The 24,678-nt window shown below is 37.3% G+C and overlaps 1 protein-coding gene across 6 annotated transcripts in view; it reads left to right on the plus strand.

Moving 5' to 3' along the window:
* Nucleotides 1-21,875, plus strand: part of BICD1 (BICD cargo adaptor 1) — a 221,657-nt gene extending 199,782 nt beyond the window's left edge. For 4 of the 6 annotated variants that reach the window (XM_082738619.1, XM_082738624.1, XM_082738623.1 and 1 more), the window contains 2 exons: nucleotides 10,062-10,137; nucleotides 15,697-21,875. In XM_082738619.1, coding sequence (XP_082594745.1) covers nucleotides 10,062-10,137; nucleotides 15,697-15,784 — 164 coding nt within the window. In that variant the 3' untranslated portion in view covers nucleotides 15,785-21,875. Of the gene's footprint in view, nucleotides 1-10,051; nucleotides 10,138-15,696 lie in introns of all 6 variants that reach the window. The other 2 variants (XM_082738625.1, XM_082738628.1) reach the window with 2 other exon arrangements.
* Nucleotides 21,876-24,678: the final 2,803 nt, after the last annotated feature.

Genomic DNA, 24,678 nt, shown 5'->3' on the forward strand with positions numbered 1-24,678 from the left:
TCTGACATTTCCAAGGTATAGCTGGTCTTCATCTGTTGCGTGCTATTATTGACTTTGCTGAATGAGAACAGACCATCCTACCACCTTGAGTTACCTCTGTGCCAGCTGACACTGTTCTTGAGAAGGTCATTTCGAAAAGGTGTTTAATTGGTGTAAAAATATGGCAGCAAAATGTACTTTTACCTCTTGGTGCCACTGTCTTTTATCACCCTCCCCTTCCCCCAAAATTTATCTTCTGTCTTCCTGTGGTAGGCAGTTGATTACACACACGCTCATGGTTTCATTGTATCTTGTTTGGGAACAGAAAGTTGACTATACTGCAGGGCATTTGTATATTTCTCTTGCAAGCTTTGAAATAAAAAACAGATTGTGAATATTGCTTTTTTTATCAGCTAGTCAGATGTTAGCCATCAGGACAGCAAATGGAAAGCTGGGTGAAAGTTTTTGTCTAATCTATAATGACGGAAAGGTCTAAAAATGCTCCCTCCTCTTCTTCACAAGTCATACTCTGATTTTACATCACTGAAGACCACTTTAATGCTTGTCACCAAAATGTGATAAACTATATGCAGTTGTCATACACATGAAGGCAGAGCCAGATGTTTTTTAAGATTTGTTATCAGGTCGTATTTTTACATTGTCTATGTTGAATTTTTTTTTTCTGTGTATTTCAACAATTCTGTCTTTACTGTTCTTTGGAAACTTTTGATGAATGATGATTGTTTCTGACTGTCAAGGGTATAAACCTATAATGGAATTTGCTGTGTTAAACACTGATGGAAAGTTAAGGCAGAAGCGTTTGGTGACATGAATTAGTAAATTACACTCCTGAATAGTTGGAAATAAGGTTATTGTCTTATCTGTGGATGCTTTCAGAGAAACTAATGTATTAACAGGATATGTCATATGTTTGGCAAAAAGGGATGAGATAGCCAACTCTATGTGTTTGATTATAAAATGCTAAAAGTTGTTCACAGCTCTCCATTTTTATTAGTGTCAATGTACCATTAAGTTCATCATTAGATTTTTCCTGATTACTGTTTATATTTATGTCAATGTTTTTATCTCATGCTCTCCTTATTATTTTTCTTTATAAAATGTTTCTACTTTAAATATTTCTTATTTTTTTCCTAAATTCTCTACTATGTATGTATGATTTTTGTTTGTTTGTTTTTTTCAGTTTATGTGTATAGACATCCATAGGAGTACTTCAGTGTTCAAACTGTTACTATTAGGAGAATGTATTTTGATGCTTCTTACCATTAACTTTTCTGTTAATTCACTAACACACTATTAATCATTTTGTAGATTTAGTGAGGAATAATTCAGTATTAATGTTATTTGGCACAGTTTAAATAATGGCAACTAAAATTATTTTAAATAATTATTATAAATTATTATAAAGAAGAATAATTAATCTCCCCCAAATTATTAAGTTGACTTTAAAACTTTTATCAGAAAGGTGTTGTGTTAGGAATGCCTAATTTTAAATTCTCCCTTCTTCAAATGGATCCGTCAGACAATGCATTAATAAAGTACTAATAGAGAAGCAAATCCAAGGGTGCTTTAGGGAAGGTGAAATCAATATATTAGTAATACATGCTAATGCACGCATCCCCAAGCAAACTATGGTGGGAAAACAAAGAATTATAAGGTAGGGTCCACCCTGCTCTGAACCACATAGAGTGATGAAGGAGATGAGATACACTGCAAGGACAGCAGTGGTCAGAGCTGTACGCAGAAATGCTGGAAAAGATGCTGTAAGTGCTAAAGCAGTTTAGGAGAAGCAGACACTTCCTCCTGGGTGGTTGGGAACAAAGATGAAACTTGTTAGTTCTGAATAGAACAAGAGAAGAGCATTTCAGATGAATGAACGAAAGACGCAAAAAGAAGAAGAAGAAGAAGAAAGATCATTGTCAAAATGATTTCACCCTATGGTCTATCTTGGCTTTTTAAATTTCATTGTTGTCAATGGCATTTACTTCATTTCTTGAGGCTGAAAACCTCAAGGTCACCTTGACTCCTCCCCTTGGTCCCTCATGTGTAATTAATGACCTCTTCCTATCAGCCGACCCTGGGCTACATGCTTTCACAGGCATTCTTTCACCTGGTCTGCAAAGTGGTATTTAACGTCCTCACTTAACAGAAAAACTGAGACTCAGAACCATTAAGTCCCCTTTTTTGGTTTCCTTCAGTTATTGTTTGGTAGAGCAGGGGTCTCAACACCAAAGTGTCTCTGATGGACACTAAATCTCATGCTGAAATGGAGGAAAGCTGAGGAACACAGGGGAGAGAGAATGGGAATGAAGAGGAGGATGAGGAGACCACAGAGAATTGCTACGTCGTTGGCAGATGGAAGAAAATCGCTGTGGTACACCCATTGTCCATGCTCAAGAACTGTTGTGTAAAGCCCTCACTTAAGACCTGGGTGTATGCGTAAGTATGTCAGTAGCTAATGATGGGGAGCACCTTTGTGTTATTATCCAGAATTCCTGAGTTTGGGAGGCTTTTCTTTAATAATTATGCAATTTCCTATCTCTACTTCGGAGCATAGTGCCTAGAAATGTGTATTTTCTTCTATTTATTTATTTATTTATTGAGAGAGAGAGAGAGTGAGTTACCAAGAGAGAGCCCAAGTGGGGAGAGAAGAGGGAGGCAGACTTCCCACTGAGCGGGGAGCCCAACGTGGGACTCCCAACTCAGGATCCTGAGATTATGACCTGAGCCGAAGGCAGTCACTTAATGTATTGAGCCACCCAGGTGTCCCTAGAGTTGTGTATTTTCTATCAATGACTCAAATATCATATTCTATCATCAGTTTAGTCTTCCCCAATAAGACAGATTTATTTGTCCCAACTGTTAGAATGCTTAGAATTTAAAAAAATATGAGAGAACTTTGGCTATTCTCAGTTTACCTAGACTAGAGTGAACGGTAAGAGAAGGTGTGACAATTGCTTCCACTTTGGAGCAAGTACGAGGGCTCCATATTAGTTTGCAAGGACTGCCAGGGCAAAAGACCACAAACTGAGGGGCTTGAACAATCTACATGTATTTATTCATGGTTCTGGAAGCTAGAAGTCCAAGATCAAGGTTAGGCAGGTTTGGCCTCTCCCCCTGGTGGGTAGATGGCCACCCTCTCCCTGAGTCCCCACATGGCCTGTGTGAGGCCATCTCTGGTGTCTTTTGTTCTAAATCTCCCAGTCCTGTCTGCTCAGAGGCTAGCAATCAGGCCGGATAAGGCCCACCTAACACAGCATCATTTTCACTTAATTACCTCTTTAAAGATCCCATCGTCAAATGTAGTTGCATTCTGAGGTAGTAGTAGAGTTTCCAACATGTGAATTTGGGGTGACAAAATGTAATCCATTGTGGGCTCCATGGGGCATTCCACTGGGCTCATGTTCTCATCTTCCGCTCGCTCCAGAGCCCCTGAGAAAATCACTTAACCTTTCCGATCCTCAGTGTCCTGACCTCTCAAAGGAGGATTATGGCAGCCAAACTCCGTTGTTTTGTGAGTGCCAGAAAGCTTTTGTTCACTATAAAAAAAAATCATACAGAAGGTGACCAAGCACACTCCTGAACCTCCCTAGGCCCCAGTTTGTCATTTCTAAAATAAAAATAAAAACCATCTCTTTAAGTTTATTTAGGGATTAAAGAGCTGTTGCATGTAAAGTGTTTAGCCTAATGTCTGCATAGATACAGCACTTAATGAGTACTCTGTGTTACCATTGTTTCTCATCCTTTCCTCTTCTGCCTTCCTGCTGCCTGCTCTCCCTTTTCTGTCATTGCCAATATCCCAATTAGTGAGTAGTCGGGAAGAGATGACCAAGTGTGCAGAAAGGAGAAAGAGAGATATCCTATCTCTCTTAAGGACACAAAAGATGTCTCTATGCTTTGATCATTAACTAGGTAGTTATTTTTGGACAATTCATAACTATTTCTGTCGATCTTCTGTTTAATAACTTTCATCATGAAACATTCTTGCTTTTCTACTGTTAATCATCTGTTCTCATTGAAAGGTCCTTAATGAATATCGAACATTTACTCTAACTAGGTAGGATATTTATTTGGTTCAAAGTGATACCTATTCGGAAATAACAGCAATGTCATTGTTTTACAGCAGCAGTTGTTTAAGTGGTTAAATTTAATTACTGAGCCTATCTTTCTTTACCAGTCTTGGAGACAGTACAAGTTAACAGAGATCCTAACTGTCTCACCATGAGCCATACACAACAATTTTTTAAGTATATGAGTTGCCATTTTTAAATGAGAAGAGGAAAAAAAGGAAAATACACATGGCTTTCCTCCTTGTCGAAGGAAAGATGCCAAAAAATCATGGCTTTGTGAAAGGTCGAGGAAAAGGTACCCAGGGAGAAACAGGATATGCAAGTGAGAAGGTAGATTGCTATGTGGGTCAGAGGAAGAAAGGTGGAAACAGAGTTGTTATACAACGGAAAAGAAAGATGTTTCTCTAACCTACGGACCAACAACCTTGAGGCTGGTCCTAGGCAAATTTCTGGAAGTGAATGGGTTCGTACACTCCATGTAGAATAGGGATTACTAACTGCCAGCATGAGTTCATCAAGAAAGACTTACGCTAGACTCATTTTCATTCTTTATCTCATAAGATCAGGGAAAGTGGTAACATAATATACCTGAATTTTGGCAAACAACTAACCAGGTATTTTATAAAATATCTTTTAGACAAAGAGAGAAAATTCTAGGTGGTGATATAATTTTGGGGGTCCATAACTGATTGAGTGAGGGCCCAAATTCATAGATGGATATTTATGAAATATGGTCTCTACTTAGCCTGACCCCATTATTAGTTACTACTCTTCGATAAAGATGAAGATATTAAGGTCATGATTACCACATTTTCTGATTTAAGGGAGAAATGAGGGAGAGGAAGTTGATATGCTAAATTATAGAATAGGATCTAAAAGATGCATCAGGGAGGAAAAGGTGAGACCTACTAGAGATAAACATCAAGTAAAAAGTATGTGGGGGTGCCTGGCGGGCTCAGTCAGAGGAGAATGTGACTCTTGATCTCGGGGTCGTGAGTCCAAGCCCCACATTCGGTGTAGAGATTACTTAAATAAATAAAACTTTAAAAAAAGAAAGTGTGTAAAATATTGCATTGGGATTCCAGACACCCCGATACAGGGTGGAGGAAGCATGACTTGATAGCACCATCTGTAGCCAAAGTAAGCTCATATGAAACAGGTCAGCTGCCAAAAACAATTGCCATGCAGGCTTCTGCTCTTTTAATAGAGTGAGGGTATCTCAAATGAGGCAAGCCTGCCACTTGACTCCACCAATCACATCTAATCACACATGATTTCCTTTCAGAACGCCTCGTTTTTAGAAGACGGTTGCACACCCTGGAACATAGTCAAAGAGCGAGGAGGAGAGTGAGCGAAGTTGAAAATGTGTCCTGTGAGGAAGAACTTGCCCTATTTGGCCCGGAAGAAAACTCAAGGGACAGAGAGAGTTTTCATAAAAAGTGTGCAGCCCTGGGGAGTTTGTGGTCATGAGGGAGTACAGGTGCTCATGAAGCAGTAGGGATGCATTAGTTCTCCGTTCTGGAAAACCAGGGGCTGTCGTGCTGGCCATTCTGTAGGAGAATGCTTGCCACAAAGAGCTGCTGTTCCACTTCCCACAGAACATCTGGGGACCAGGGAAGCTGTCCATGCAGCCGCACGATTGCTGGGTATGGTCTCTATGGATCAGCTTTCACCCATAGGGTCCTCACCCACCTCTCAGCACTGCCAGCGGAGCCCGGTGTGGAACCCAAACACAGAGGGGCTTCCTGCCTCCTTCCACATGGGGCTCTCCCTCCCTCCCCGAACCAATTGGGCTCATGGGACTTTCTAAGACATTGACTTTTAGAAAATTGGTTAATTTTCTAAATTACCCTAGGGAGCTTAAAAGTAGTAGACGCCTGAGGCAAGAACCCTATGACCAGAATTTCTCTCCTCATTCGTTAACTTACAGACATGGAATAATATCCCCATTCTTACACCCTTTACCTTGCTTTGTGTTTTTGAAGTAATGGGGTACATTCAAATTACTCTCTCAACTGTCTGAAGTTCTTACTTAGGTTTCTTTGACTATGACCCTCACATTTTCTAGAGGTAGTTGGTGTCAATTTGAGTGCCGGCCAGAGTAAAGAGTAGAAAATAGGCCTCAGCATCAGAAAAGTCTGATTTTAAATCCTTATTCTGCCACTTCCTAGCACTGTGACTGTGGGTGAGTTAATGTATATGGTGATCGTGTATTATTAATATAATCAGCAGATGTTTGGGGAGCCCCTCCTATGACACCAGCTCTGTATTTGCTTCTGGGCCCTGAAAGGTGTTCAAGGAATAAAATGCCTCAGGGTATGTGAGATCTTGATATAGTCCCATAGATCAGAAATATTTATTTGCTCGTGGTAGGAATAGTGAAAATAATGCCCCCAGAGTGTTGCTAGAACTTAAAAAAAAGGTAACTCATATTAAGTTCCTAAGAGAAATTATATCATGTTGATTCAGCACATAATTTCCTTCCTTCTTTCTCCTTCATTTTTTTTTAACCCTCCTTTCTAGTTAGCTTTTGTTTATGGAGGAATGTCATCCATGGGTATTCTTCCTACGTCTGTCACTACAGACCTATAGATGCTTTAAGCTGTCATATGCCTTATTCATCTGCCCTTGAGGCACTAAAAATCTCTTGAGTATGCTCTGACATTTCTCAGTCCTGTAACCTTATGAATGTACAGTGGGATCTAATTCAGTTCTGAGCATTTCAAAAGACTTTTTTATGATGAAATATTTTATTGCTATTAGTAGAGACTATAAACCATTTAGAGTTGCTAAGAAGTTCTCTGGCTACATTTTTTTCTTAAGGCATTAGCATGGATGTTACAACCTCCAGGAAGCATTTCCTGACCACTTAGATTTAGTTAAGTTTTTCTGCTCTGAGACCCCTACATTTCCCTATCATGGAAAGCAATGCAGGGATATGTCTGTAAATTCAATCTAGCCTTTGGATCATGCAATCCTGGATTTAAATCCAGATTCATCTCTTAGTGGGCTTTGGCTAGCTACTTAACCCAAGTCCCCCTTTCCTCATCCATCAACTGCCACTCATAAAACAGGGTTATAGGAGAGCATGCAGGTTAAGTGCCTCCACAGTGCCTGGCACACAGTGGGCAATAAATAAGTGCTCGGTGCTGTCATCATCCTCACCATCATCATCGTCACCATCATCATCATCGTGACACTTTATTGTAACTGCTCGTTGAATATGATTGTCTCACCCAAATGGCCAGGGACCACATCTTCTCTGTTTTCCCTTTGTCTCTAGTACCTAACAGTTTTGAACACATACTAGGAGTTTAGTAACTTGATTGTTGAATGGTTGTGTTCTGGTGGCCCACAAGACAACAGTGGCTGCTGGCGTACTTTAATGCATCCTGCTTGGGTCAAATAATTTTCATCTTTTATGCCCTCAAACGTAATGAGATGAGGCCTCGCTCCTTCAGGAGTGAGTCTACCCCTGGCGTAGATCCCAGAAAGAGCAGGTGAGACTATGCAGAACCCATAGCATCTCGGAACTAGGAAGGATTTTTCCCATCTCCCAGTTCACTCCTTTGATTTTACAAAGCCCATGCTGTCACACCTCCGCTGCTCTGCTGGGTTAGATGTGTATATAACTGGAGGGCTGTTAAACTGAGAAGAGAGATTTAGAAGATGGTTGAGTCAGAGCAATACGTCCATTTTTCAAATTCCACTTTTTTCATCTGTCACCATCTTACCTGTAGAATTTGCTTTTTATCCTTTAAAAATAACACTTAGCTAAGTAAATGTAAATAACAGGTACAAAATAATCATAATAATAATTAGCCCAGAGGTGATGTTACTTCTCCCATCCAAGTACTAACCAGGCCTGACCCTGCTTAGCTTCTGAGATCAAACGAGATCGGCCGTGTTCAGGGCAGTATGGCCTGTTGCAACATGTGATGTTACTTCTAAAGGAGAAAAAGTTATATTCACTACAAATGTCAGGAATATCCACCACTCACTGACATTTTGTTAAGAGAGTGCACTGTGCCTCTGCTCACCTGCTCTCTAAATTGCATCACAGAGCATATTTTGAATAAATAATAATCTATAATTGTATTAGCAAAAAAACCATTTCTAATGTAAGTGAAATATGGAAACAAATTTAAACCCCCTACTCGAATTACTCTAATTCTAAGGTCTGTAATTCCACAGAGGCCAAAATTTTGCTATAGGAGTGCTTCGTTTTTACCTGCCTGGAAATGGAAGACCTGAGGCCAAATTCCAGAGTGGTTCTCCAAGAGTTCATTTTCATTTACATCCATTGTATTTACCCAAATACACCATAGGAGGGCAGCACTCTCCTGGTTAACTTAAACAAAACTGCATGTCTGCTGACCATCTCAAAGTCCTTGACATCCCTAAATGATAACTCAGATAGGAAATCTGTTGGAAAGGATAAAAGGAGCATAAAGGAATTCATCCTTTAAGACTCTGAGTTTCTACAAAAGCGAATCTTTGAGCTAATCAAGATGCAAAATGAGAAGACAAGGAGTTAAAGGAGAAGAAAAAAAAAATTCCCCAAAGTGGAGAAAATGGAATTGTTACATTTGAAGGGCTTTTACTGAGTGTGATAACCTATAGACCAGCTACCAATCAGAAGCAGATCTCATTCCTATTAATAAATGATAATTAATAAGCTACTCTGCAACAAAGACCGTCTGTGAAAGGCTCCCTTCAGGAAGGATGTTCTCTTGAATGAATGCAAATCAAGCCTGTGTACTTTACATCACAGACAACTTTAGTGTGTTTTCAATGTCGTAAGCAAAAGCATCAGCAGTTTGCATGAATTTTGGTATTCTGGAATTATATAGGCAGGTTTTGCTGTAATAAAAAATATTCTGGCTTAAAACAAGTGGTACTTAAGATACAGGCCTGTGAATGTAAATTTCAGGAGAGCTTCAATAATTCAATCCTGTAATTCCAAGTTTTTATGATAATTTGGCTTCAGTATTACCTACATAACAAATACAAAAAGCAATTTGCAAGAAAATACTTGGTCTGAACACTTAGTGAGAGGACAACCTGCAGTTACTTTAGACTAATTGAATTTTCAAGTCTAACTCCAATTTTAACTTTTTTGCAAAATCTTTTTGCAGAAGTATAACATGCATTTCTAACCAGCTTCTCAGGTGACTCCGGTACAGTCAGCCTGGTACCAATAAACAGATGTTCTTTCATTAGTGTAGAACACTCAGCACATGGTCTTTCTTGCAGTAGATGATTAACATAACTGATTAGCTAAAACATGGAGTTTTAATAGCTAGCATTTTGTTAACCTAGTGTGAGTTACATTATATGACTTTAAAATATAACAAAAGTGGACTTCCCATTCAGGTTAGCTTTCTCCATCAGTCCAAGTTAATAACAATTTACTATATAATAAACATTCTAATATTTCTGCTAACAAATCTTGCTTTTGATTAATAAAATTTTCAGAAAACTGTAAAGATGATTTCTTTCTCTAATATCTCCTTAATCATGGAAAACATTGTATGCATGCTTGGTTTTTTCAGTGTACCTATGGGATTGACAATATGACCATGTGTCCTGACAATAAAGGCAGTTATCTGAATATATTCCATTTTGGAAAAGCACATTTAGGTGCTAAGCGTGTAACTGCCATCGTGTTCAAGTTCAGAACTTGAAGATCTTTCGTTATATTAATAGACCCTCTATTTTTAATCCAGATACTAAATGTGAATAGCCACATATATTCTAATGTTCTTGAGAAAGCTCACTATCAATTTTGCATCACTAATTTTTAAATCCTGTATTTAATTAAGAAAAACATCTTTCTTATTGACCTCATTCAGGGGGAAATAAAATGTCAGATGTTTCTGTATGAATGCACATTCCTCACTAAATCTCTCAGGCAACTGCTTTCGTTACTGTTACTAACACAATGCTCCGTCATCTCTTTGTATACATGTCTAATTTATCAGTTTCTTGTAGATTGTCAGCAGCCTGCTGCCTCCGTACCGCCACAGTGCTCACAACTAGCCGGGAGGCAAGACTGCCCAACTGTCAGGTAAATTCGGACATCCTTTCTCTTCTTACCCAGCTGCATGTCAGATCCATGGATCCCAAGCTCTCCTTTCCACACCATAACTTCCTATCCATAATTATATTTGCTACATTTTATCTTAAACATGGGCTATGCTAACATACTCTGGATACCTGAAGTCTACATGTGCTCTGTGGACAGGCAGGAGAGCTAGTTTATTTTACTGGCTGCTAGTGGGTAGACTCCAAGCTCCCTTCAGCTCCCTTATGTGAATAAATGCTAGGATTAGTGCAGTGGTTCGTTACCTTCCAAAGTACAAAACTTGGAGTTAGGATGTTTGCCCTACTTTTTCTTCTTCTTCTTTTTTTTTTTTTTTTAAGATTTTTATTTATTTATTTGACAGAGATCACAAGTAGGCAGAGAGGCAGGCAGAGAGAGAGAGAGGAGGAAGCAGGCTTCCTGCTGAGCAGAGAGCCTGATGCGGGACTCCATCCCAGGATCCTGAGATCATGACCCGAGCCGAAGGCAGCGGCCCAACCCACTGAGCCACCCAGGCGCCCTCTACTTCTTCTTTTGCTTGTCTTTTGTCCTTAGAATATAGTTCTCAGAGAAACAAGCAGTAAGAATAGAAAGCATATCTCCTGTCTGTTCCAAGACAACATTATGAATGTGTTTCTCTTTTGTCTCCACTCACTATCCTCATTAAAACTGGATTTGAAGGCTGGAGAAAAATTTATAATTGGCATTCTAAAAGAATATTTACAGTGATAGTGCCCTTTATGTGAGATTAACTGAGGAATCTTAAAAGTAGTGTTACTCACTCCCCATACACTAAATTGGAGAACTGGTTGACAGTTTTTTAAAATTAACATATAATGTAATATTTGCCCCAGGGGTACAGGTCTGTACCCATCAGGTGATGTACATGTCATCTGGCTTACACATTTCATAGCACTCACCATAGTGGCTGACGGTTTTTATTCCAGTGAAAGCTTTGCAAATCCATCACGAATTTACCCCCATGTGGGTGAATCCACACTCGGCATCAGAGCACCCCCTCAGGATATTCCATCTCTGGCTAGTACTTCATCTCCAGTTATTTGGCCTCTGATGGTACAAAGCTTTTATAGTCTGGTGTGGCTTTTATAGTCTACTTATTGTTCTTTCTGTATTTTAATGTATGTGTCACTCTTCTACCAGAGGAAGGCTGTTTTGGCACAGGGGCAGGCCTAAATGCATCTCCACAGACCTCAGGAGCAGGCTCCATGTGGTCAGGGGTTCAAACCAGGAGAGCTGGGGAGCCCCAGACGCTCCGCAGAAACACGAGGGCAGCCAAAGCCCCCATGTGACTTGGTCTCAGAGGGGGCTGTGCCTGCCAGTTGCAGAAGGGAGACATGGAGTTAGCAGGAGAAGGTACACGATTAAATAAGCCCAAGCCAGTGTCTCCTGATTGATGTCTAGTCTGCCAACAGGATTCCAGTCACAGAGTTTTTATTTCAGGAGCATTCTTTGCTGACATATGAATACCATCTTATCATAACAGCCAGCTGTCGAGTCATTTTAATGATGTGACTAACTGAATATAATGGTAAATGTTCAGACCCATCCTAGTGGGACCCAGTGCATGCAGTGGTGAACAACATGGGGTCTTAACCCACTGCCACCGTCCCTTCTCCACCAAGCACCCCACCTCCGCCAGGTTCTGGCACAGTGCCAGGCACGCAACCCATGTTCAGCCCCTGCTGATTACAGGAGTAAGGGAATGAGCTCTGGAGGCAGATTGTTTGGGTTGAAATCCCATCTCTACCCCCTGCTAGTTGTGTAATCGTGCTTCCTGATTTGCTAGCTCAGATTCTCTGTCTACGTGTGAGTGGTTTTTGTTTTTGTTTTTTTAACTTGTAAAGTAAGGAAGGGAATAGTTCTGAGGGATTGAGTATGTCACAGACCCAACGCATAGTGTGCTCTCAAGATGTGTTGCTCTTACTAACCGTTGTCAGTACCTAACTTCCTCAAGGCAAAGGTCTGTGGCCTCTTTCTCTTTCATAACTTCTCTGATTTGCTTGGGGAAAGAATAGAGAAGCCTACTTCTTTAAGTGTTTCAATTAGGTAAGGAGGGGAAAGGCTACTGGGGAAATTTTTTAAATTTTATTTCACTTTACTTTTTTTTTTTTTTTTTTTTAAGGAATTGGTTTGAGTAAATGGTTACCTGCCCTAGTTCGGTATCTTCTGAGCTTACAGAATTTAGGTTGCTCGTTAGACTTTCACAGGGATGATTTACTTTAAAGAAGAGCAATTTAATGAGTTACAAATGTTTCTAGTTTCTACCCATATAAACAAAGCATAGCCAGGTTCTGTGGTCCCCAGAGAAATTATAAAATCCACATAGACCTGGAAAAACTTATTTTCATAGTCACTGGGATTATGATTGACTTCCTTCCCACCCACACCGGCTGCCAAATGGATCTAATTTAAAGCCCTCACTGCTCTTGTCACTTCTTGGTGGCAGAAAAGTTAACAGCCAGTGTTTGAATTTCTACCGTGTACATGACATGTGTTCGGTTCTTTACACTTATTAATCATTACAACTCCCAGAAAGCAGGAACCGTTATCACACCCATTTTGAAACCAGGAAACTGAGGGGGAGGAGTAGGAGGTTAACATGACTTCTCCAGGGTCACCCATCCTGAAAGCTATTGAGCCCAACGAGTCTGGCAGGTGTTGTCCTAACCACCATGGTACATCACTGTACCGCCAGGAGACCCTCCCTGGTTTTCATTATACTGTAAGGAGCATAATCAAAATTTCAATCACTCATGTTGACCCTGTATCACTGAATTGAAAAAAAGGAACATTCGTTTAATGAGAAACATGAGAAATAGAACATGCTCCCAATGTTGAGTAACTTTAGGTCGGTGTTCTCTATCTCTGTTTTCTCACAATAAAAATTGTTTTATATGTCCATCAGCTTATACATATGTTCAAATAACTTTTTAGGTTTAGGGTTTTAAATAAATGAGCATTCTCATATTTTCCATGTATGCTTCTTACAGACTGATTCCGTTATAAAGCTAAATTATTAAAGTTGTTTATAGATAATAGATAATCAAAATGTGAAGGGAATGGCCAACATGGGGCAGCCTTAGATGTAATATTTAAATATATGGAGATGTTTGGGATTTAGCACTTCTCCCCTTCTATCGGGGAGTTGCTTACTGGGACGAAAAAAGAAACTTTCTGAAGAAATATCAATTTTTACATCTTAGGAACAGTTTCCTAAGCCTACTGTTTACAAAATGATCTACCTACAAAAAGTAGGTTCTTAAATGGTAAAGGTTGAATAACAAGTGGGTTCCCGAAGGCTGTTAGCAATTGGAACTAAATACATCCTATACCTGAAATAATTAGAACTTATTAAATATTTACATCTAAGAAATAATTTCTTAACCAGTAAGCCAAGAAAATGCTTCTATCTTAATGTATATAGTGTGATGGCAGTTTATGCAAATGTAAAGTAGAAGTAGTGTAATATAAAGTATTTATGAAAATCTGAAATCATGTAAGAAACCTGAAATAGTGAACACATTTTGAAATCATGTAAAGTAGAAATAGTATAATATAAAGTATTTATGAAAATCTGAAATCATTTAAGAAGTCTGAAGTAGTGAACACATTTTGAAATCATGTAAAGTAGAAATATTATAATATAAAGTATTTATGAAAATCTGAAATCATTTAAGAAGTCTGAAGTAGTGAGCACATTTTGAAATCATGTAAAGTAGAAATATTATAATATAAAGTATTTATGAAAATCTGAAATCATGTCAGAAATCTGAAATAGTGAACTCATTTTGAAATCATCATGAATGACATAATGTGATGGTGTTGGGCCAAGTGAGCTACATAACCTGTGGCTCAGCTCTTGCCACACCCTTCAGCTGGTCCAGCAGAAATTCTTGCCTTCGACCAGAAACCAAAATCATGCTGTATGTTAGCTCAGAAAAGAAAAGAAATGTTTGTCTTCTTTGATTAGGAAGAGTATTTAGACTACATGGGACCTTCCAATATCTTTCTTTCATAATGTGACCACCCCACACTACTTGCCATAACTTATGTTGAATAATGTGTTTAGCTTCCTAAAAAAGAAACGTGTTCTAAACCATGCAGCTCTAACAGAGAGAGAAACTCTGTTAGATCTGTGGGAGAGTCTGTCTGCTGCTGTGTTTCCTGGGCCATCTGACTCCGTCTGCAGTGGGGAGGAAGAGCCTTGCCATGCAATGATTCCCCCCCACCCCGCCCTCGGGGGTGAAGCTCCAGCTCTCCCAGGGCTACCTACCACGTTTTAAAAATAGGTAGGAAAAGTCATTTTTATCACAGGTTGCTCTAACTAGTACAGAAGGGCGCTGTCCTCTGAAAATAAATTCATAGCAGTTCAAAGAGTTTGGGAACTAAGGATGACCTCAAGTAAATCAGCAGTTTACATAATTATAATTTTGTCTTAAAGTTCAAGAGTTACACGTGAAGGATAATTTCAGTACCAGTGATAAAAAGGATTTTGAATGCTAATTTTTAATGAATTCAATGGGAATATTAACTTTAGATATAAAAACAAAATAGAAAATAAATTATTTATTAAATAATTCTTTATTTGGGCCATGGCTTAATTAAATGGTTCTGATTTGAAATAAATTCTATGGTACTGAATTCATAATATATGAAGGGGAAAAGCAGAGTTTTAGAAAAATGCCAGTCTTTTTTGATTTAAAATAAACCTATAGTGTGTGTTTCCCCCAGTCAATCATCTTTGAGAGGGTCCAAACCCAAAAGTGTTTTGTAGTTTTACCTTAGGAAGTTTTACTCCCTTGTCTGTCAAGATTATTCATTAAGACATTAATTAGCCTGAGCATTTATGCATTCATTTAAACAGGAGGCTCTCAGAAGTGGTTATTTGGAAGGGTGCATGGTATGTTCAATAACTAGGAAGTCTTAAAACTGTCCTGTCTTACTTATACTGCCAAACTAAAGCAAGTAGTGGGAACCCTTAGAGCAACTTAGGCTTCCATGGGCAAATTACTTATCCTAGGGAATCTAGATCCAGCAGAGAACTGTGGGTCCTCTAAAGCTTTGATCCAACGTTGCCTACTCCCCTGGAGCTTGTTGGAAATGAAGATTCTCCTGTCCCATCCCATACCTATCAATCAGAAGCTGCATTTTACCGAGATCCCCCGAGTGGATGGTATGCATATTGAAGTTTTAAAAGAACTGATTTGAAGAAATCTTGCAACTAACACAGAGACCTAGAAGAAAAGAGACTGTGTGCAGAAATTGAATAGAGCGACGTTAGGGGAAGGGTTTATGTGTCATTTCCCTAAGGTTTTTTTGTTTGTTTGTTTGTTTTGGGTATTTTTGGTATTCTTTTTGAAAAGCTGCAGTCGTCTTGGCATGCTTTAAACTATTTTCTGTGCAAAATTTGTGTTTATGTTTTTAAAATTTCTATGAAAAGATTGTGTCTCTGTAACTCTTAAAGAGTATGCCTGGCCTCCCGTAAATGGCGTTTTTGCTGACACGCTTGTTTCTCATTTTCAGTCCTGACCTAGCTCTCCCTGATGAGCAGCCACATTCCAGCCCACACTGCGCCCCTCTCCACTGTCTCTCCAAGCCTCCTTACCCCTAGTCTTCATCTCCCGCGGATGGATATCTAAGGTGAATGCTTTGTAGCCACACACAGGATACTGCCCAAGACCCGGCGGGTGTTTTCTTCTCGGTTGTGAGATGTAGGATTGGATTCATGTTCATCATTTTGGAAGATGAGAGAAAGTTAAGAAGAATAACACAAAGCACAGACTCAAGTGTGATAAAACACTTTATGGTTTCTCTAAGTCACAGATGAATTCTGCAATCAAATGGCTGTGGTTGAGTTCAATAAAAACAAAAAATAAAAGGAAACCAGAACTATGTATCTCAGATGGCTAGCTTTACCTCGATAGCGTAAGAAAGACCTAAGACAATGTAAAATACATATATTGTAAAATCATCTTTCCTTGTACTTCAAATTCAGCTATAGGAGTTGATTCTGATACTTTTTGTCATTGATATTTATTTTGTATTTTATTTACCACATGATTTATGTCTATAAAAATAATTTCTGTGAGAGGTGAACTTAATTCCTTTATTGTTAAGTATACATAATTTGTTCAGTTAAGTATGAGTTTTAATTTAGTTCAAAATCTGGAATTGGCCAGACTGTGGTCATGTTTCTTGCACAAAATAATAAATGAGGTGCATCAGAATGTTAACAATAACTGTATTTTGCTGCTACAATGATACTGTTTATGCACTTATTTTCTGATCAGTAGCTCATTAACTGCTGGTTGTTGTTTTTTCTTTCTTTCTTTTTTTTTTTTTTAACCAGAATTCTTCAGTTGCCATCATTAAGTAACTCTAAGAAAGACTATGCTATGATTCATTGACTTATTGAACTCTTGACAGCATCTTTAATTTTTTAAAATTACAGACAAGTAGATGCTCTGGTGCTGCCCATTTGTGTGTGTGTGTATGTGTGTGTGATAATGTTAAGAAAGCTAAATAACGTGAAGGGAAACAAAAAGCTGTGTTTATTAAATGACCAGATTTTTTTTTTTTACTTTCCCAAATTCAGGGTCCTACTAGGAGTTTTTCCTGCAAAAAGGTAACAATTGGGAAAATATATAAATAGATGTAGCGTTTGGTTAATTAGTTGACCCAGAAAGTGTTCAAATTTTGAGTAGGATTGTACGTTACGTTGTTGTTGGGGTTTTTTCTCATAGTGAATCGTCCTTGCCAAAAAACAATAATAAACCTTAGCTCATTGTCTACTTTTGACAAACACTCAGGTGCCTACAATCATTATATTATATTGAGATAGTCCATGTTCTTAGTTTGTTTTCAGATTCTGCTGGGTAACTTTTATGACTTGATTTAAGGCAGTGGATTTTCATAGCAAAATTTCTTTTGCACATAATCTGACAAACAAGGAAAACAGCTAATCGAGCTGAAAGGTCTAACACTCCTGGGCTCCTTAACTATCAAGTGCTGCCCACACAATTGCTCCTAGCCCTGATTCCTTGTCTAGTCAGGTAGCCTTAACTTATTTAAGACCATTAACAGTTTGACCTTTTCGTGTAACTATATCTGTAACTTCTCTTCAAAACAAAAACAATCCTCACTGTTAACACAAAAGGTAGTTAACAACGCCGGGTTCTAACAGTGACGATCTGGTAGTGGAGATCGCGGCTTACTGAGTGGGAGCGGGTGTACATTAATGGACGGTCCATCAAAGATGCCAGCCAGTCGGTAAATCATAAAGCACGGTGCAGGAGCTTTCGTCAATCGTATACCTAGTAAGTAGTGGTCACACTATTACCAAAGCAACCAGGAGGTTTTGAGTTCCTTCTATGAGTGCTATTTTTCAACAGCGTCATTCTTTATGCAACTTGGAGTAACTGGAAATCTTCACCAAAATAGAGATTCAGGTTAAAGTAAAGAAAACAAGAAACAAAGCAAATCTTCACAAAGTCCAGATCATGGCACGCTAACATTCTGCTCTTTCCCTACCTGCATCGCCTTGTTGTTCCTAAACACTTGCTTCATTTTATTGGCGTTTTATCTGCCTGGTACCAGTGTGAGTGAGACAGTGTGGGTTTTGTTGGAGTTCAAGTGAAAGAAATGACCCCATTCCCCATACTTCCCCATTCCTGCTTTTTCTTTTTTATCTTTTTATTTGTTCTTCAAGCATCATGTTTTCAGAGCTGAGAAGTGGCATAGCTGCTAAGTTGACTTTTAAGAAAAACTGTTTGTGCCTGAGGGAAAATATGCCTTTTTAAAAAGTACCTCAGAAAATCTTCCTATGCTGCATCTCGATATTGTTGGTGGTACAGGGAACTGAGCAGTAAGTACTGTCTGTGTGTAACTACACACAGTACTGCCACACAGTACCATCTGTGTGCCTACTTACAGTGTAGTATTGCTTTCATGCTCCCTGACTTTGTATTTATGACCTGGTGAAAAGCCACATTGTAGATGAAACATTTATTTCTTCCCATACAAAGTCTATTATATGCTGGTTTTAACTCAGTTCTTTATCTTAATAGAGTGGGAAATGCTTGTTTTGAAATACAAATTCTATAAACATGTTAATTTTAGCAAAATTTTGCCAAGAAGATATCGAGACTTGGAAATAAATGTCTAATTTTCAGCACAAAATTAGATAATAATCCCTAAGCAGTAGGAGAGAATTCCATGTACTTACCCTGTGGCATCATTTAGTACACTTTAAACTGAGCCATATCTGTATTTATTTAGATGCATTTAAAAGAATAAATATGTGTAGAATGTGTTAAAATTAGTACCTGTAAAAAAAAATCAGGAATCAAAAGGAAATGAAAAATTGAAATATCAGTGAAAATCAAAAAGAGTGAACCTCAGTAAGACTAATTGTAGATAGAATTGTAGCGTAAAAACCAAACACAGAAATACAATAAGAATATGGCTAATTATTGGGAACAGAGTGGTCAAAGATTAGAGGTAACCAGCAAGAGTGGTTAGCAAAGTAATTAGGTAGGTTTTTTAAAGTAAACACAATTACCATCCTAACAAGAAGTCCTTATGCAGAAATGCTTTCCTAACTGAGGATTCCTCTTAGCTAAAAAATTAAATTAAATTTAAGGGAGCAATAAATTTCCTTTAGCCTGAGTGCACAGGAGTATACAGGACCCTTGCATAATTCTTTCCAATCAACTTCTGACTCATCAGATCCCTTTCTTACATCCGATTCTGCTTCAAGAAGAAGAATTTGTAGAACTTTGAGAAAACAGAAAGCTATTACATAATTAAGAAAAGACCCATTTAGAAAGATAATACTTTTATTTAGCCTAAGGAAGAGGAGGTACAATAGTGACCTCTAAAGAAAGGAAATTTAACAAGAGGTACCAGCTATAGATATCACTATTTAAACTGGAATAAGAAAATCTAAGCCTTTAGTGTGTAGGATTTATATTACCTCGATGAAAGAGATTTTTAACAGTGGAATATGAATCACTAATATTGATAATCATAAGGAACATTGGTTTTTTACAAATTAAACATTATTGGTTATTTAGTAAGGATTGAGTTAGGGGGCAATGTATCTTATGATAATGTATTATAATTCTGGGGTTTCATAATCTTATGCTTCTTTTGAACTTAAAAATACATTAAAGTTATGCTGGTTAGTCACAAAATATTTTATCCCTTGAAAATAGGAAGGCAATCTTAATTTTTCCAAGATATCTGATTTTTAAAAAAGGAAATCATTGGTATTGTTTTTTCTTCCAGCTGTATTTCATAATATTGTTAGTAATTTTACTTTAAAAAGCCTCAATTGTCAGAGTTTGAAAAAACAAATGTCCTCAGGAATACTTTGGAAATAGAAGGTATGCAATCCTTTGGGGGGCAAATGCCTCTCGAATTTTATCTTTTCTTAAAAGGATCTTCAATCTCAATATTTCCTCTTTCTTATTGCTTTGGAAAATATTCCTGTGCAGCTAGTCCTTCTGTTTCAAACAACCATGAAATATTGGTCAAATAAACCAACTGTGAATGTGGACAGTATTAAATGAAATCCTCTACAATTCTCAAGTAGAAATTACAAAATATGAAAAAGAAGAAATGAAATATATTTTCTACTAGGATAAGAATGGCAAATTTAATGTCTAATTGTTATAATCAAACAGCCAAAAGACATAATCTGTCTTCCAGAAAGACACATCAAGGGACACTAATCAATTCCCAGTAAGGAACTGTGCTGATTCAGCCCAAGGAGGCCAAACCCACTGATACTGTAGATAGAACGTAGGACTAGATTCAAAAGGAACTCCTAGGGAAAAGTTCACAATTTAAAAAAATTTGTTCTTCAGGTGTTTTGTTTGTTTATAAACTAGGATGATTTAAAATAATCTTTATATTTAAGATTGCAAAAATTTAGAAGAATGTGTTTTCACATAAGAGGATATAGTTCTCCAAAAAGTTGTTGAACTAGTTGTGATAAATGACGTTCGTGATCAATGCTGATACCGACAAGTAATTTTTACCTTGAAATCCATTTCTATGGACATGGAAGACCAATCTAGCTTCCGAGTGACCTTTTCCACTGTCTGCAGTTATGCCCCCAGATGAGTTGCATCTGTAAGTAAGTTCATCTTTATTTAAATGCTAAATTAACCGCCATAGTCCCTGATGTATTGCATTTGTAGGCTGATCCAATTATGTTGACATGTGAAAGATTTTGTCGAGGCATCTCTTTCATCCTTCTCCCTCAAAGTATAACTGAGGAAGATATTTAGTACTGAGATATGTTTCCCAGTCGACAATTTTCCAGAAATAATATTCTACTTAAGAAGAAGAGGAGTAATTAACTGCCTTTACTATAAGGGTGTGAGTACATAAGTATGTGTGTAAAATGTTTGCATGAGAAATTTCACATCATGTAAGCTTTCTCATACTCATAATGCAAACACTATAGACGTCTTATTTCTCTTATGATCTTCTCTCCATTAGGAATGTAAAGAGATTATTACCTATATCTGGTCTCCTTTCCATATTGAAATGCATGGCTCTAATCCTCAATGTATTTTTAGCCCTTTCCTTCACAGTTATTTAAAATTTGTCCTATTTAAACTGACACCTGGATAAACTACCAAGCCGGATGATTTCTGTGATTGGAGTTTAAGTGCTGTAGAACATTGGCCGAGAACACATCTTTTTTTTTTAACTTTTATTTCTTTCAGAATTATTCTCTGATTATTATGGTTCTCTAATAAAAACACTGAGAAGTAAATTGGATGCTTTTAGTGTGACTGTATGGTTTTCTTTCTAAAAAGTCATTTAAAAAACAAAGATCAGAGAACCGTTTGAAGTAAAGAAAAATGTCATCTTTTTGTTGACAAACCATTATTCAGTAATACGGAATATCCAGAATGAATCATTTTTGTCATTTAGGTTTATAGATATGATTACACACCAAATCTTAGAGGAAAGAAATGATTTTACCATTATTGCCACAAAATTTTTAAGCTCCATGGTTTGACTGTTAGAGTCAATTAAACAATTCTTTGAAAATCTTTTTTGATATTTTTGTAATCTACTCAGTGTTTTTATTTGCATGATTACATGTATATGATGAACCATACATGATTCTGAATTGTATTTCTTTCCAGTATTAACATTTGTGTAGTGTGTGACCAACCCTGATTTGTACACTATATAATTGTTGTTGTAAGGATTCTGCTCTTCCTACATTTAATTGCAATTTTGTTATTATGCCTTTTGGGATTAAATGATGTGAAGTGTTTCCACCTAATGATAATACCATATGAAAACATGACTAAAAGACTGACCTAAGAAATTCTTTTGTTGCTAATCATTTTTTAAAATCCAAATTTCAACAGAAACTTGTTCTCAAAGACATATGCATTTATTTTAAATTCAAAATAATTCTTATGAATTTATTATTGCTTGTCATTTTGAATTTTTTTATTGTAGACACTCCTAAGTGAATGTCTATGGGAGAATCTGTTTATGATATCTGCTTGTGTTTGTGTAATCAATGGTTGGAAAAGGCACTCCAATGCTAAGAAAATAACCAAAAGCCGATATAATAGTTCTTATATCTTGGTTTATGTTACCAACTGACTATGGTGTAATGCATAACTCTTTCCAGTAAATAAACTGGTTATCTTTTGTTCATTTCATCTATGCTACCTTTTTATCAGTTTTAGCAATCTTTCTGTATGTCATTTTGACTTGTATTTATCAAATAAGAAAAAAAGTAAATGAATCTCTATATAATTTATATATCTATGCAAAGAGCCCTTATTTGAACTAAAAACTAAATGCTTTGCTTTGACATGTCTACACATTTCTAGTAAGTAATGTTTATCAAATTTGCCCATTTTCTCCACTTGTCATCTTTCCCACTTGTAATCATTTCTAAAAGGATATTTTGGCAGGTGGTTACACTTAGCTGAATTAGGTTAGAAATGTTCCAACATGAAGAAAATGCCTGTTTAAAAAAAAAAAAAAGGGAAACATTATTTTAATGAAAGAAGAATGAAGTTTGTAGGCTTTATTTGGGACACAATACTTCTTTGTTCTCTCTCACATGAAGGAGCAGCAGAGTCCTCCCAGAAATATATGTTGGAGCAAATATGGACTTCCGTGAGGTTTTGATGAGTCGAAAACTCCAATGCAATCCTCACCATAGCTAAGCAGATTAATGGGTACAACAACAGTTCTAGCTAATGGTGTCTGTCTACCTGTTGTATGAATACAACTCTAGAAATAATAGTGTAAACTTTCCCCCAGATATCTCCTTTTTCTCTTCTAAGAACTATCACTTCCTGGAGGCTGGATCTCTAAATCTGTTTGATCCCTAATCTTCTCTTACACAAGGAAGCTGATAGTTGCATTCAAAAGCTAAAAAACTGGATCAGCCTCCAGGAGAACCAAGAAAATTTCTTCTTATCCCTGCATTTTGCGGGTGATTTGGGTAGCCCTGCATCCCCACTGGAGGTAAGAAAGAGTCCAGAATTGATGGGAACTTGTGGGAGGGATTTTCCTTTATTTGGGGTTGTACACACATTGACTAGTAAATTATGGGAACCTGAATTTTGAATGTGAGCAGTAAGTTCCTGAGAGATGGGTTCCTTGGCTCCTTGTCACCAAGCCTTAGTTATAGCTATCTGGAATTGAGATTATAGAACCTAACTTTACCTGCCGTAATACCAGAAGACACCAAATACCAACCAGTCGAGGGAAATGGCCTTTAAATTCAGTGAATGGTTATTCTCCTCATTCTCTCTTGGTCAATCTAGATCTCTAACTGTGTTTCAAGGAGTCTTCATGTGTACAATGAAATCCTCTCCAGAGTTCCTTCTTAAACATTTTATGAGTGAACTATCATTGAAATACTTTAAGAGAAAAGGATAAATCAGCCACAACATTAACAATAAGGAAGATGAATCTTACTGGAAAGAATATTGCCAGTATCAAAAGTAAACATAATTCATAATGTAATTTAACTGTAGAAAACAATATAAGATAAATCATCACTATAGTGACATCCCGTAAAGAGCAAAGAAAAGTTACAATTGTTTACATAATTGGTGCGACCCAGTGCAGAATGAAAATGTGGACCTCCTTGTTCTAAAATTATTAAGAATTTCAAAACTGTGACAGCAGAACATTAAGTCGGGCAGGGAATCCTAAGTGTAGGGCCCTATGTGACTATAGAGGGCTAGCCCGTGAAGCCAGACTTGCCCCAGAATATGCTAAAGTAGTGATCCAGGACCTAAACAGTGAAGGTAGCTATCCAGAACCTGGACTTTATTATTAACAGAATGGATTTTCCAGTTTCCGTGCTTACAAAAAGAAAACAATGTACTTATTATCTGGGACAAAACATTTTAATGCTATTACTTTAAAGAGTTACCAAGTTGAATCTGGCAATAATTCCATAACCCAATGCAGCCTTACATTTCAACTTAAAATTTTGTAAATTCTGATGTTATCTATCAAGTTGTATAGAAATTATAAAAATCATTAAAATAAATAAATAATAGCAGTAGACATTGTAATTACCGTATATTTAAGTAAAACTAATATAAGATCTCTACTGATAGCTTCACAACTTGACTTCCTTTGAAGTTATGAATGATTAATAAGGTCAGCCAAATATCACAGGAAGATTTATGTCATTTAGAAGAGCTAATAGCCCAAGATTAGTAATTGTTTTATATCAACTTCTAAATAAATCAAAGAGGAAAAAGACTATTTACTTCATCGAGAGCCATTGGTACTGAAGATAGCTTAGTAAAACATAAGCTACCCTATACGAAAAAAAGGGAGAAAATTAGAATATATATTAATTTTTTTCTTCTTGGTAAAGCAACAGTAAAGACCGATAGAAATGGTTATCTGTAAAAGAGCAAAGCATGTGGTGGAAGGGAACCAGAGGGGACAGATTCCTCACTAGGAGCTGAATGCTCCTTTTTGTATTTTTTCCTATTTCAACCATGGAAATACAGTATCTGTTCAAAAATGAAAAAAAAATATGGGCTCCCCCACATTTTATGACTAAGTCAGAAATAAAAATTAGTGGGGCGCCTGTGTGGCTCAGTTGGTTAAATGTCTGCCTGCAGCTCAAGTCGTGATCCCAGAGTCCAGGGATCAAGCCCTGCCCCCAATGGGTTCCCTGCTCAGTGGGGAGCCTGTTTCTCCCTCTGCCTCTGCTCCTCCCCACAGTCATGCTCACTTTCTCGTTCTCTCTCTCAAATAAATAAATAAAATCTAAAATAATAATAATAATTTAAAAAGCAATAAAAAATAAAAATTATCATGAATTCTAGAGAAAGAATTGTTCCAAAGCAAGCTATGTCAGTGGAAGTATTTTGAAAAACATGGAATTTGTTCAATTTTAAGCCCTGGTATTTATAAGCTCTGTGCGTTGGAAAGGTATTTAGCCTCTTTATGCCTCAAGTGTCTCATTTTATAAAT

The sequence above is a fragment of the Mustela nivalis genome (assembly GCF_964662115.1).
Source record: "Mustela nivalis genome assembly, chromosome: 7".
Classification (NCBI taxonomy): domain Eukaryota; kingdom Metazoa; phylum Chordata; class Mammalia; order Carnivora; family Mustelidae; genus Mustela; species Mustela nivalis.